This window comes from Dasypus novemcinctus, unplaced genomic scaffold (assembly GCF_030445035.2).
Source record: "Dasypus novemcinctus isolate mDasNov1 unplaced genomic scaffold, mDasNov1.1.hap2 scaffold_189, whole genome shotgun sequence".
NCBI classification, from domain to species: domain Eukaryota; kingdom Metazoa; phylum Chordata; class Mammalia; order Cingulata; family Dasypodidae; genus Dasypus; species Dasypus novemcinctus.
Genome location: NW_026688167.1, coordinates 301,184 through 316,867, shown reverse-complemented (window position 1 = coordinate 316,867; position 15,684 = coordinate 301,184). Strand labels below are relative to the sequence as shown.

General features: G+C 37.8%; 1 protein-coding gene across 2 annotated transcripts in view; it reads right to left on the bottom strand.

Moving 5' to 3' along the window:
* G3BP1 (G3BP stress granule assembly factor 1) overlaps positions 1-15,684 on the bottom strand; it is a 42,392-nt gene that overhangs the window by 9,315 nt on the left and 17,393 nt on the right. For both annotated transcript variants that reach the window (XM_058292666.2, XM_058292667.1), the window contains exons 2-11: positions 13,428-13,540; positions 9,880-9,961; positions 9,232-9,405; positions 5,223-5,313; positions 4,100-4,193; positions 3,453-3,654; positions 2,942-3,043; positions 2,583-2,694; positions 2,115-2,243; positions 1,608-1,717 (exon numbers count right to left, since the gene is read on the bottom strand). In XM_058292666.2, the coding sequence (XP_058148649.1) occupies positions 1,608-1,717; positions 2,115-2,243; positions 2,583-2,694; positions 2,942-3,043; positions 3,453-3,654; positions 4,100-4,193; positions 5,223-5,313; positions 9,232-9,405; positions 9,880-9,961; positions 13,428-13,522 (1,191 nt within the window). In that variant the 5' untranslated portion in view covers positions 13,523-13,540. The remainder of the gene's footprint in view (positions 1-1,607; positions 1,718-2,114; positions 2,244-2,582; positions 2,695-2,941; positions 3,044-3,452; positions 3,655-4,099; positions 4,194-5,222; positions 5,314-9,231; positions 9,406-9,879; positions 9,962-13,427; positions 13,541-15,684) is intronic.

Sequence of the window (15,684 nt, the reverse complement as noted above, 5' to 3'; positions counted from 1 at the left end):
AGGGAGAGGTTGGGGCTGAGGATACTTTAAAAGGTAGCTACAGCTCTTTCCCTGCCACTGTCGCGTAGTACAGAAGGGGAGGCTTCGGCTCATTCAAGATTTGGCTCCACCAGTAACCCACCACAGTTGCTGAGGAAAGCATTGCAGCTGGAGGTATGACTTTAACGCTGCTATAAGAGGTACTAAAGTCTTCTCTCATCCACAACACCTGGCAACATGGAAGTCACAAAGCTGCCAAAACTTCAGACAAGTGCCAAGCCCATCTTTGTGGTTTTGCATCCAACTGTGATGAGCTTAAGTATGTCAAATTGGTAGAGACCCTTTGTGCTTAACATTACATCAACCTAATTACGGTGACAAGAAATTAGCCGCTGTAAAACTGCAACAGAGAGGGAAAACCGTATAAAGTGGTAGGGTGCAGCTGTGTGGCTGTTAAGGCCTATAGCAAAGATTGTGGCCAAGGACGTCATCAAAGAATATTTCAGGTAGGGAATGGGGTATATGGGAACCTCTTGTATTTTTTAATGTAACATTTTGTGTGATCTATGTATCTTTAAAAATAAATAAAGATAAAAAAGAGTATTTCAATTACAAGAAATAAACAAATAGAAAATGTGGTTCTCAAAATAGATGTTCCAGAAGGCATCTTATCACAAGAGAAGATATCTGAATGAAGGTACCGACACATGGCTTCTTTCTGAGGACATTTACTTCAAAGCAATCTTTTTAAATAAAGTGCATTAAATGGACTTAGCCAAGTGCATAAAATGGAACAAATCCCCTAATCCTGGACAAATAACTGGAAAGCCAGTCTGCAAGTCTGGTCTCATTTGGCCCGCTGGGATAATCATACTAAGGAAATATAAATTCAAAGCCACACCAAAAGTTTAGCCACTAGACCTACTATATCCTAAATAATGCACAAAACTATTTGTCCATAAAGCATACTGGACATTGCTGGTTTCAGAATTTTGAGGCCCTGGTGGGTAAGCCACCATTCCCTCCTCATTTCTCAAATGTTCTGCAAGAGACAAAAGTAAGTGGTGAAACCCAAATTCATAACACACATTTGCAGATTAAGGTTCACATAGTTATAACCACCATGCTAAACTTTGTAGTATATCAGTAACATTCTGGAAAACATCATAATCCCCCCTGGGAAATAATGACTTGCTACATTTCTGTTTAAAATGTATAGTTTTAATCCAGAGATGGAAAGCAAGTTAGTGATTGCCAGGGGCAACTGGAGAAGGAATTAGGAATGACTGCTTAATGAATATGGGCTTCCTTTTGGGGTAAAGCTAACTAGCTATATGTTACCTAAATTAAAGGTAACATTATATTTCATCTCTACACTAGGAGATAAGGAAAGAAATTTGCATAAATCTCAGTGCACTAGTTTTTCCACTCACTTATTCAAAAACTGCAAGTTCAGACATAAGTTTTGTTTTTCTAAATTCCCAGGCAGGTATTTTAATAACAATCGCTGAACATGATGAAATAAATTCCATTTTACATTTAAGACCTAGCTATAATAATAAATACATTCTAAAGAGCTAAGATACACCCTTATGGAAAAAAAAAATCAAGATGGAAAAAATGCTTACCCTGTTGCTAAGGACCTTCTGAACAGGTTCAGAGTCATCAAACACAACAAAACCAAAATTAGGTAATTTCCCACCACTGTTAATGCGCAGCTCCACCACATTCCCATAATCTGCAAGTGAAACAAAGATTTTCAGATAACCTGTTAAAGCTTCCTTTAAACATTTGATGTGCACTGCCCAATGCAGTAGCCACTAGCCACAGTGGTTTCCGAGCACTTGAAAGGCAGCTAGTTCAAAATGAGATGTGCCAAAAATGTAAAATACACACTGGATTTCAAAGACTTAGTATTTTTCTTTAATTAAATATCTAATATTTTCACACGTTGAAATGTTTTCAGTATATTTGATTAAATAAATTGTTATTAAAATTAAATTCTCCATTTTTTTTTAACTTTTTTACATGTCTACTAGAAAAATTAAAATTATATATATAGGTCCCCTTCTATTTCTCTTGGACAGCAGTGTACTAATAACCAACCTACTAATAATCAACAATCAATAACCTACTTTGAAAGAAATCTTTAAGTTCTGATTTGTCCACCTCATGAGGCAGGTTGCCAATGAAGAGCTGGTGACTGTCAGGGTGTCTCACGATTCTTCGGGGTTCAACATCCCCTTGCTCACCAGCCTCACGGACTTAAGAGGAAACAAAACAGCATTGAGGAAAAAAAAGACATCTCTCAGTCACTGTTCCACTCAGTAACTTTCTCTCAAACCTAACTAGAGGGAATCCCATCAACCCTTCAATATTAACAACAACAAAAATTTAAGTAGACAAACATCAACTCTTCTCCCCAATAAAACAAACTCCCCTCAAAATTCCCCAAACTAATCCTACCTCAGAGGATATTTTACAGGAAGATATATATATATGGATAAGAAATGAAGACTACCTATTAGAGCCTAAAATGAAGAAATTACTCAATTAAAAAAAAAATTCCCCGAACTAGAGAAATCACACTTTTGAGATCTTACTTGGTCTAGGTCCTCTCTGTGGAGGAATATTTATTCGTTGTTCTCGCACTCTTTGATCCCTCTGAGGCCTCTGTGGTGGAATCTGAGATTCAGGCTTAGACTCTAGACGGGGCTGAAAAATTTATAAGTTAACTTCTGTGAAAAAACAAAGCAGGCTTACCTCTTTATTGTGAAGTTTCTTAGCTAACAATAAGGTTTAAATTAGAAAATGACAAGTCCTTTGTAAGAAGTCATAAAAGCCAACCTCTATAATCCTTTGTTCTATATGCCAGGTCCCACATTCTCTAAATATCTGTGAAACTACATTACATGAAATGCAAAGTTAATTTGTTTAACATACAAGTTTATTAGAACCTCACCTGTGAAGCCGGTATTTTAACAACATGAGGTGGTATCCCGGTAACAGGAACAGCTCCACTGGGTGGAAGGTTCTTACTGGTCACAGATGCCCAAGAAAATGTCTAAGGTAACAAACCAATATTATGTGATTACACCATGTCAAAAAGCAAGGAAAAGCCAGTGTTCTGTGATTTTGTTTATTTTTACAAAAAGATATTGTGCATTTGAATTGTTTGTTCTAACAAGCATGTAATTAATCTGCAATTTAAAAAATGAAATACTTCAAAAGACAAGGGGCTGTTGATAAGGTAATAAAATAGCACTTAAAATTTCTGGTCTAAAAGGTATTCAAACATCCTTGGGGTAGAAAATATTACTTTTGATCTTGTAAGACAATATGCATCTTATTTCCTGCCTAAGGCATGGCTTAACATGCAAGCAATTTCCCTGAACCACCAATCTAAAAATGTACCTATAAAATTCAACTAAAATAAACTAGACATAGAATAAAAATGAAGACATGTTCCATACCCTCAAGTCTTCCTGTACAGTCTGAGCTATGTCTGCAGGTGCTGGGGAAGAATTTTTTTGAGGATCCTCAGGAGGAGCTTCTTCCAATACTGGTTCAGATTTTTCCTCTTGGATTTCAGATACAGGTTCTTGCTCCGGTTCTGGTTCAGGATCGGGCTCTGGCTCAGCAACAGGTTCCTCTAAATGTTCTTCCAAGTCATTGCTTTTACAAAAAAAATGGAGAAATTATCATTCTGCTCCATTGATTCAGCAAGAAACTCTGCACAACTATAGAACCTGAATCCAAAAATAACACCCTCACTCTAAAAAAGATCAAAGATTTATACTTATATCTGAATATTAAATCAAGCATCATTTTTTAAAAGCACTCAATGTGTTAATATTAAAGGTAATCATTATTTGCTGAATTCTGATCTTATGTAATAAAAAGATGAAAATGAACATTGTTGGAATCCCACAATTATTATGATTTACCTATTACACAATTATTAAACAAGTTACCTATTTTTGTTAACTCAGAGATACTAAAAGCAAAACTTTGTTTCTAAAATTATCATTATTTTCTGAGATAATTCTGAGGATATATGGCTGTCTTCCAACAAAGGGATTCCATGTAGCTATGGACAGGCCAATCCAGTTTTCCTTACCTGACAGTCTGATCATAGAAAGTTCCAGAATCCTCGGGTACCACCTCTGGTGTTTGCTGTCTTTCCTCAGGTTCCTCTACTTCTTCCTCAGACTCTGAGTAAAGGAAATGAATGTACTTTGTGATTATTTAATTTACAAATATATTCAACTTTACAATGTTCACTATGATCAAAGACAATGAAACCAGGAAAGTGTGCATGTGCACACACACAAATAAAAACAAGGGAATTTCGTAGTCATGGTATAACTTTTAAAGGGGTTTAAGGTAACTGCAGTGTTCTTGTTAAGAACACTGATTCTAAAGTCTAATAAAAAGTTAGTTTATTAGTAATCTAACCCATGCTTTATAACCTAACTAGCTATATGACATTGGATAAATTACTTTCCTGCAGCTCAGTACTCTAATCTATTAAATGGTGACAATAGTACCTACAATACCTATCTATTAGGCTATACTATGACACAAAAAAAATATAAAACACTTAGAACAGTCTCTGCCATATATTTACTCAAATACTACTATTATTAGGAGACAATGCTCCATGGGTCTCTGTGTTTCTGTACATCTAACAATTAGGGAATAGCTACCCTTTGTCCCAGACTATCTTTTCAAAAATATAAGCACTGCAAAGGGCAGGCATATTCACTACCTTCACTATTATGAAAGATTCTATTCCCTAACTCAGGGTTCCTTCTACTCCTACAATGCAACCCACTGCATGTGAAGGTATCTTTTGGACTTCATGGTGCCCTGTGATAACTGGGGTAAAAATTCTACTTTAATTGCTTTAATAACCTGTCCATTTTTAACTCAGGAGTCTTGGGCCTTCTACCAACATCAATGAAATTGTGGCAGGCTAACCTAAATTTTTAAGGTAAAAATCTCAGACCTTTCACCTATCTTGACAATTAAAAACAAACAGTTTACCATCCTTCTCTCCCATTTCTCAGCAAATTCTGTTTTTTCCCCCCATTTGCCAATAAATTATTTTTACTGGCCTAACCAAAAAATATATATATATATATAATGAAAACATTCAAGAAACCCAGATTCTTAGGGCAGTCTGATGTCATAAAAAAAAACGTGGACAAGTATCTTATAGTGTTCTTTTCATTACTTACCCTCTTGAGGCTCAGTGACAAAGCCACCAAAGACCTCATCTTGGTATCTGAAGATATCATTGTGAACATAGAATTTATTTGCCACAGAGCCCTGCAATACCAACAGAAAGTTTTCATTTATTCAGCAGACTTGCAAAAAGCCAACTGTGGTTCTCAACCATGGACAGTTCTGCCCCCCAGGAGACAACTGTCAATGTCTGAAGACATTTCAGTTTTCACAACCTGGGGGGAGCAAGTATGCTACCGGCAAATAGTGAGTAGAGACCAGTGATGCTGCTAAACATCTTACAAGGCACAGGACAGCTCCCCACAAGAATTATGTGGATCAAAATGTCAACAGTCCTGAGGGTGAAAAACTCTGCTCCATACTATGGTTGTAAAAAGAGTACACTCAAATATATATTTTGTATGCTCAAAACATTTATCCTCACCACCTGACTGATATTCAACTGATAAAGCTCTAAGTATATAAGATGCCACAGGCGGCGGACTTGGCCCAGGGGTTAAGGCATCCATCTACCACATGGGAGGTCCGCGGTTCAAACCCGGGGCCTCCTTGACCCGTGTGGAGCTGGCCCATGCGCAGTGCTGATGCGCACAAGGAGTGCCGTTCCCTGCAGGGGTGCCCCCCGCCCCCGCATAGGGGAGCCCCACGTGCAAGGAGTGCGCCCCATAAGGAGAGCTGCCCAGTGCGAAAGAAAGTGCAGCCTGCCCAGGAATGACGCCACACACACGGAAAGCTGACACAACAAGATGACGCAACAAAAAGAAACACAGATTCCGGTGCCACTGACAACAACAGAAGTGGACAAAGATGACACAGCAAATAGACACAGAGAACAGACAACCAAGGTGGGGAGGGGGAAGGGGAGAGAAATAAATAAATAAATAAATAAGTCTTGGGGAAAAAAAAAAAGATGCCACAGCCCAAACTTCAAGTCATTAAGAACAATCATTTCTTGATTAAGTACATATTCCTAACTATACCAGATATTTAAAATACCCTAAATCTATAGCTAAGACAATGATACCAGACGCAAGGGTGGTGCAACAGAAAATGCTTATTCATGTTAGGTATAAGATACATCTGAGTCCAAAACCAACTACGTCATTTACTAGCTATTAATTTCTGAAGCTTAGTTTCCTCATCTAATAAAAGAGGGACACCAACATATACCACAGAGCTTTGAATATTAAATGAAAGTTTATGTAACAATGCATCACAATATAATGAAGTTAGATCCTTTCAAGAAAAAAATGAATTACAATTAAGTCTTACTGACCACCATTAGCACATGTGTCTTTGCATATTTAGAAGTTCATCTACTTTAACAGTGCAGAAAATCTAAGCCTTCCTCTAAATCAAGCTTTCCTCTAAATCATGATTAAAATGACTCCACGCAATTTTTCAAACAGACAAGTTACTTTATATTCAAATGGAAAAGAGTCAGGATTTTTTTAAGGTCAATATTTTAAACCAAAAAGCATCTTGAACAGAAGAATAATGCTAGAGAAAATGGTCTTTTATTCAGCAAGTCTGAACTGAACCACTAATACATACTTAAAGTTCCCTGGCCCTCCTGAGTTTAGGTTAGTTTGGAAGGCAATACAAACACAATTGTTCAACGTAAGTCTGTGGTCCTATCAATATAAGCATGATGACTAAAAAGAACCAGGGCTTTCAATTCAGCCGATTGCAAAATTGAAGTAGAGACAGTACAAGATGAGTCTGGAACATCTTGTCTCAAAGTGTTCAAAAAAAGAGAAAACATGTCAAAAAGCAGCAGTTTGCACTGGCCAGATCCGGAATGTCTTAGACATCAAAACAATTTGTACTGTACCATAATCAACTGAAAAAACTAAGAGTCAATGGGTAATAATAAATAAGAAAGTTCGTGGTAAGTGGATGTGGCTTAAGTGATAGGGCTTCCGCCTACCATATGGGAGGACCCGGATTCAATCCCTGGGGCCTACTGGTGAAAAAGAAGAAAAAAGCATGCCTGCGTGGTGAGCCAGTGCCCACATGCTGAGGTGAGTGCCCACACAGCAAGCCAAGTGCCCATGTGAGTGCCTGTGTGGTAAGTCAAGTGCCCGTGCGGTGAGCCAAGTGCCCATGTGGTGAGCCAAGTGCCCGTTTGATGAGCCAAGTGCCTGCATGGTGAGCTGAGTGCCCGCGCAAGTGAGTCACACAGCAAGATGATGGGGAGAGTCAAGGTGAAGCTCTGCAGAAACCAGGAAATGAAGTGGTGCAGCTGACAGGGAACCTCTTCCACATCAGAGGTCCCCACGATCAAATTCCAGTGAATCCTAGGAGAAAAAATTAGAAGACAAAAAGAGAAATAGAGACAGAAGATCACACAGCAAATGGACACAGACAGCAAAAAACAGCAGGGCGGGGAAGGGAGGGAAGGAAGGTAAATAAATAAATGTATGTATGTATGTATGTATGTATGTACGTATGTAAAGAAAGTTCTTGGGGGTGGATGTGACTCAAGCAGTTGAGCATCCACCTCCCACATGGAAAGTCCCAGGTTCGGCTGTCAGTGCCTTCTAGAGAGAAACAAAACAAACAACAAGTAAATAAACAAACAAAAATACTCAAGGGAGCCAATGTGACTCAGTGGTCAAACACTGGTCTCCCACATATGAGGTCCTGGGTTCAATCCCCAGCCCTAATACCTCAAAAAACCAAAAAAAAAAAAAGTTCAGCGAAGTCACCATTCTACCTGTAACAATCAGAGTAGCAACTGATTCCATCAACAATCATCAATGAAAGGGAAGTGGATGTGGCTCAAGCAACTGGCTCCCATCTACCATATAGGAGGTCCAAGTTTCAATTCCCAGGGTCTCCTGGTGAAGGCAAGCTGGCCTGTGCAGGAATGCTGGCCTGTGCAGGAGTGCTGGCCCATGCGGAGAGCTGGCACAACAAGATGATGCAACAAAAAGAGACACAGAGAAGAGACAATAAGAGATGCAGCAGACCAGGGAGCTAAGGTGGCACAAGAGACTGAGCACCTCTCTCCCACTCCAGAAGATACCAGGATCGGTTCCCGGTGCCGCCTAAAGAGAAGACAAGAAGACACAGAAGAACACAGAGAGTGGACACAGAGAGCAGACAGCAAGCACAAAAACAAAGAGGGGCAGGGGGGGTAAATAAATAAATCTTTAAAAAAAAGAAAAAACCACCACCAACAACCATCAATGAATACTAAGACCAGTGCATAAAAACTTAATCAACAACAGGATTTTGCATAAATGAAAATAATTTCCCAAAATTCAATCCGAAAAGGAAAAATACTGACTTTACAGTTGTGAAAGCTGGTGAAGATCATCTAAGTAACCAAAATTAACATTGTAATAAGAGGACCTAATGATATGTCTTTAGGAGGTAAAGACGTTTATGTATGCATAACCTTAACCTAATCAAATGGAAACAAGACACCTCCAACTGAGGTATTTTAAAAGATAATTTGACTATGTTTTTCAAAAACGTCAATGCCAAGAAAAACAAAATGAATAAGGAACTACTGCAAATTTACAAAGACTAAAGAGACTTGATAGCTAAATGCAATGTGAATTCCCAGACTGAATCTTGGACCAGGAAATGTAATATAACTGTAAAACATTATTGGTACAATTACCAAAATTTACATGTGGACTATACTGCACAAATAATACTTAAATTTGACAACTATACTATGGTTATAAAAAAGAATTCATTAAGAAATGCCCATTAAGGTACCTAAGGATGACTAGACAAAGAGGCCTCCAAATCGTTTTCAAATGGTTTAGAAGAAAAGATAATTGATCAAAAATTACAAACACGTGGGCAAGTATTGACAGTGGCGCCAGGCCAAGGATATACAGAAATTATTTGTACTATTCTTGCAGCTTCTCCATAAAAATCTGAAATTTCAAAATAAGTGTTTAAAAAGATATGCATCATTTTCATTGTTTCTTTTTTCCTGTATTTAATTATTATAGCACCAACAGTCACTCCCACACATACCTCAGGAGCAAGGACAAAAGTCTGCATGAATCTCCTCAAAGCCTGGTTGTTATTAGAGAGCAGTCCCATCACCTGTACCACCACACCATCATTTAGAGTGGCATGAGCATCAACATGGCGAATCTTAGTATGGCAGTTGGTAAAGTTCTGTGACATCACTTTCCTATGGATTTCCTAAGGAATCAAGGCAAGAGTTACTACTTTAAAAAATATATATAACCTCCAACAGAAAAATTCTCCAAACATCACAGAGGTAAAGAGAATTTGCATGTCTACATGACAAATCACACAGACTCTACTTTATCTTAATTTACTCTATTCCCAGTGACCACATTTTAACTTTTTAAAATAATCAGCCTGAATTAAAACACTTAAAATTTCTAGAATAGATGACCCCAAGCTAAAACCAGTTATCTTCTAAAATACAAAAACTTCAGAATATATTATACAAAATAAGAATAACATCACAAGCTTTTCAACAAATATTATTTTATCTTAATCAAATAATAATCAGGTACCTAAAATTTCACAAAATTGAGAAATTTGATACTTAAGTATCAGCAAATCTATTAAAAGCATACATCTGCCTCAATTTTATGGATTACTGTCTAGCTGTTTAAAAGCCAAAATAAAGCTTGGTAGGCTTACTTTCTGTCCATAGACCGCATCTGCTGGTTTTCCATTTGAATCCAATCCCCCATGGACATAAGAAGAGTTTTTTCCATAAAATCTGTACAACAGGAAGATAATTTACTTTTCATCTTCAAGTATCCTATCAAGACCAGGTATTTTTCATGTTTGGTACTATTTGACTCACTGACAGACATCTGGAATGTGTTTTCTTTTTCATCTTTGTATTCAAAAAATTACCCAACCCCTCCATGCACACACATAGCACTCAGATCAACATTTGCAGAATGGGAATGAATTTGGTCAATGAGGCAGAACATCACATTATAAGTCACGAAGTCTGTGTTTCAAAATATGATGATCATATATCGGGAAAGATCTGGTAGCAGTTTATGTCAGGGAGGCAACTTAAAATAAAACAAAAGATCCTGTTTTTACTTAGGATGAAAACAAGTAGACTGGGGACATCTACATTCCCTATAGACATGGGGAATTCTTCTACATCTGAGAATGCTTGTGAACAGTTCCCATTAAAAACCTGTAACTCACCAAGTACTTTTTAACAATTTCAGCTGGTGCAGTATTAGCTTAATTCCCCATAGGTTTAATTCTTCTATATTCTCAATTGTTTTGTTTTTGTTAAAACGGTATTTGATTGGGAAATCAATACACAGACAAACACACACAAAATGCTCAACCCAGGGATAAGCGCTATTAGGATTTTTTTTTATATCTGTCCTCCAAATAAATATTTTCTCACAAATGAAACCATACATGTTATTCTGTATCCTGATCCTACCTAGCCAAAAAAAGGTGGTACACAAGAAACCTGAGTCTGCCTTTCTATTTAAAGCTATTAAAAGGTTGCATGTCAGCCAAATTCAATTTACTGCTGGCTAAATCATTTTTCATTACATCTAAGAAGCACCTCAATTGCAGAGATGATAACATGCAAAAAAAAAGAGGTCTTTAGAATCAATAAAAATATTGACAAGTTTACTAATGCATTTGGTAGTTTTCAAGTCTAGCCCCTTTCAAATTTCCAATTGATCTTACAAAGACAAAGAATAAAATTCTAGACATAAAGCACAAAAAGCGGGGGTGGGGGGGTGGGTGGCAGGAGGGAAGAAGAAAAAAAAAGTCCAGGCTTATTCAACCACTTAATAATAGTTATGTGACTACCAGCATATTTTTACTCTCTGTAATATAAAGCTAACTCTCCCACAATTCCTTACAAAAAGTTTTTATAACGATCCAGGAAGAAAAGGTTGTAAAAGTGCTTCTGGGGAAGCGGACGTGGCTCCACTGATAGAGCATCTGCCTACCATATGGAGGGCCCAGGGTTCGATACCCAGGGCATCCTGACCCGTGTAGTGAGCTGGCCCACATGCAATGCTGCCACATAAGGAGTGCTGTGCCATGCAGGCACGCCCCCACTTAGGGGTACCCCATGTGCAAGGAGTGCACCCCTCAAGGAGAACCGCCCCGCAGGAAAAAAGCACAGCCTGCCCAGAAGTGGCACCACACACACGGGAGAGCTGATGCAGTAAGATGACACAACAAAAAGAGATGCAGTTTCCCAGTGCCACCTGACAATGCAAGCAGAAGCAGAAGAACACACAGCAAAAATTGACACAGATCAGGCAAGGGGGGGTGAGGGGGAAATAAATAAATAAATCTTTAAAAAAAAAAAAGAGTTTCTGGAAATAAAGCCTTAAACAAACATAAGAGATATTTTCCATTTTCAGAGCAAAGCCAAATCCTGTACTCAAAAAGAATTTATAAATTTTCTTTGCACTTAAAATCATGTGATATCCAATATGAAATATGGCGGAAGTACAAGGGAAAAAATAGTTCTGACCCAGAAATTATACATTTTGCAACATCTATGGAATTAGTCTAACAAGTCCATATAAATATAGTTTTGTGCAATGAGCATTATTTATAATAGCAGAAATAATGGAAGCAACCTACACATCCATCATTAGAGAATTAAAGTACGCTGTATCTCTATACAATAAACAAAACTTTGGGGTCACTAAAATTAATATGATGCATGTATTCTTGAAAAAGGACTCCACATTATCAGGTAAAAAAAAGTCAGAAGACAATATATAAAAACATATTTGCATGTATCTCAAAAAATTGATAGAGTGGTATTATTAGAGTCTTCCATAATTTGCTTATAAATCTGAATTTTAATTTATAATAAACATGCATCATTTCTATTAAAAAGATGCCTCAGGGAAGCGGAATTGGCTGAACTCACACAGCGTCCGCTACCACATGGGAGGTCCACGGTTCAAACCCTGGGCCTCCTGACCTGTGTGATGAGCTGGCCCACATGTAGTGCTGATGCACGCCAGGAGTGCCCTGCCATGCAAGGATGTACCCCGCATAGGGGAGCCCCACATGCAAGGAGTGCGCCCTATAAGGGGAGCCGCCCTGCATGAAAAAAGCGCAGCCTGTCCAGGAGTGGTGCCACACACAGAGAGCTGACAAAGCAAGATGACACAACTAAAAAGAGACACAGATTCCCAGTGCCACTAACAAGAATGCAAGCGGACACAGAAGAACACACAGTAAATGGAAGAGAGTAGACAACAGGGGGAGGAGAGAAGGGAGAGGGAAATAAATTGAAAAATAAATAAATGTTTAAAAAAGATACCTCAACAAGCACATCAACATTGAAAGTACTATGTTATTACAGGAAAAGACTTGAATTTTCTTCAAAACATTTTTATTAAATATGCATGATTTACTAGAAACAGCTAAAGAAAAACAGAATTAAGTGCATGCATATTAGATCTTCATACTCTCAGATGTTATTTTCTGATAAAAAGTTTAGGTAACTTAAGTCTAATTTTTTATAATAGTTATAAATCCTTTCAATTATTATATAATGGTAGCATCATACTTTGTTGGTACTTATGTGCAAAATGCTAATACGCAAACAACCCTAACAGGCACATGATTAAAATATGTTTGGGCAAAATAAGCCAGAAAACACAAAAGGACAACATTGTATGATATGAAATAATTAGAAAAAGCAAACTTATATAGAGTCAGAAAATAGAATCCAGGTCACCAGAGATCAGGGTGAGGATAGGAACTGGGGAGTTAATGTTTAATTGGTAAAGAATTTCAGGGTGATCAAAAAGCTTTGGTAATGGATGGGGGTGATGGTAACACAACACTGTAAATGTAATTAACAGCACTGAGTTTTAAATTTGAAAGTGGTTAAAAGGGGGAATTTTAGGCTATATAGATGTTATTACAATAAAATTTTCTAAAAACCACCATAGGACTATATAACACAGCAAACCCAAAAGTAAAAAATAGACTAGAGTTAATAGTACACTTAAAATAATATTCATCAAAAGATACCACACTAATGCAAGGTATTAATAGGGAAGGTAAATGGGAACATTGCATGTTTGTTCTGTAGACTTACGACCTCTCTAGTAACAAAATTTACACTAAAAAAAAAAAAGAATCTAAGGACAGGAAGATAAGTACCGTCGTTCCAAAAAACAGCATTAGATGATACAAGAAATAAGTCTTACCTGTGGAGCATGTCTGGGGCCTGGTTCAGCAGCGTATAATACTGTCTCACAAATTCCCGCCCGACCAGCAGGGGACTAGGCTTCTCCATAACCATTGCTTTGGTCAATTCAACCTGAAGAAAATAAAGAATTCAATTACGTCCAAACTGAAAGATCAAACATATAGGGAAAATGAGGGAGGAAAGGTTTTAATCATTTGGCTAAACCCTATTCAAAGACCAAAAGAATCCACTCCAGCAATAGCTTTAAAAAAGAACAAACATCATAAGAACAAACAAAATCCACATGGAGCAGGTAAGCTTTTATACATTCAAATTTATTGCAACCAGATGAATACATGGGGAAAAATTCAGTATAAAGAATTCATTACTCCCCATAACTTTCTTAAATTAAGCCAAATTAAGAGTGTTCCAGGAAAGCAGATGTGGCTCAAGTGGTTGAGGGCCTGCTTCCCACATGGGAAGTCCCAGGTTCCATTCCTGGTGCCTCCTAAAAACAAAAGAACAACAAGCAAACAAATGAAAAAACCAACTTAGGGGAGCTGATGTGGCTCAGTGGTTGAGGGCCAACTTCCTACATACAAGGTCCCAGGTTCAATCCCAGCACCTCAAAAAAAAAAAGAAAGAAAAAAAGTGCCCCAGTTGTAAGAATTCTAAATACATTCTTACCTATGGCAATATTAGATTCAAGAATAATGAATCTTAAATACAGCTTTGACATGCAGACAGAGACAAAAACATGTTTTTAAGTCAAACTAAATCAGAAAAAACTTTAATCTCTTTAAAAAAAAGGAACTACAAAACTATAAATTCTAAATATGCTGATTTAATTTTATGACAGAATCAAAAATCATCTGAAAATAAAATGGGAAAAAAATTAACAAGGCAACAAAATAATCCATACCACCTCAAAATTATGAGGATTTAATGTTAATACTGTACCTGGCACACAGTAATCCTTCAATTACTGTCAGCCATTGTCAAAAAAAGTTTTAGGACTGGAGCGGGTGTAGCTCAAAGATTGAGTGCCTGCTTCATATGGACAAGGTCCTAGGGTTCAATACCTGGTACCTCCTAAAAATAAAATTTTTTAAATTTTTGGGAAAACAAATCTAACATGAGCTAATCCAACATCTCATTTGAGGGGAGAGAGAAAACCACTCTGAACTTAACCATAAAGGCAAACAGAGGAATATGTACAGATCTAATTGTACTGTAAATGAAAACATACAGATATCGCAGTTCATAGCTTTTTTAAAGAATAGACAAGATGGATTGGAGTTTGGTTAGTTAATGTATGAACAAGAAGTCTGTGGAGACATGCTCATACTTATTGTATGCTATTTTGCATTATTCTTGAAAAGAACAAACCTCCTTCTCCTGTCTACCACTAGCCTCACTCAAACCTCAGAAATTATTTAAAAGCATTTTCTTCATTTTCCCCAAATTATAGTAACTAGATCAATATGAAAGAGCTTCTCAGTCATACTAGGTGAGTAATTTGCCTGCAGACATACTTATGAGGATATATCAGGATACTGAAGTTTAAACTAATAAACTGAAAGTAGACTATCTGAGGCAGAATAAGAAATTCCTGTGTTCTTTCCCTGGATATTGGTCCAAAATAAGGGAATTTCAGATGTTCTAACTGGTTTTAGAGTCTTCAAAATTTAAGGATAGGGAAACGGATTTAGCCCAACAGATAGGGCGTCTGGTCCCAAGGTTCAAACGCCAGGCCTCCTTGACCCGTATGGAGCTGGCCCATGTGCAGTGCTGATGCACTCAAGGAGTGCTGTGCCACGCAGGGGTATCCCCCGCATAGGGGAGCCCCATGCGCAAGGAGTGCGCCCCATAAGGAGAGCCACCTAGCATGAAAAAAGTGCAAGCTGCCCAGGGTGGCACTGCACACATGGAGAGTTGACACAGCAAGATGATGCAACAAAAAGAGACCCAGATTCTGGGTGCCACTGACAAGAATACAAGTGGACACAGAAGAACACAGAGCGAATGGACACAGAGAGCAGACAACTGGGGGAGGCAGGGAAGGGGAGAGAAATAAATAAATAAATCTTTTTTTTAAAAAAATTAAGGATAGGGGAGCAGCTATTGCTCAAGTGGTTGAATGCCTGACTCTCATGTATGAGGTCCCAGGTATGATCCCTGATACTGCCTAAAAGCAAAACAAACATATTCAAGGGAGTTGCTGTAGCTCAGTGGTTGAGTGCTGGCTTTCCACATATGAGGTCCCAGGTCAATTC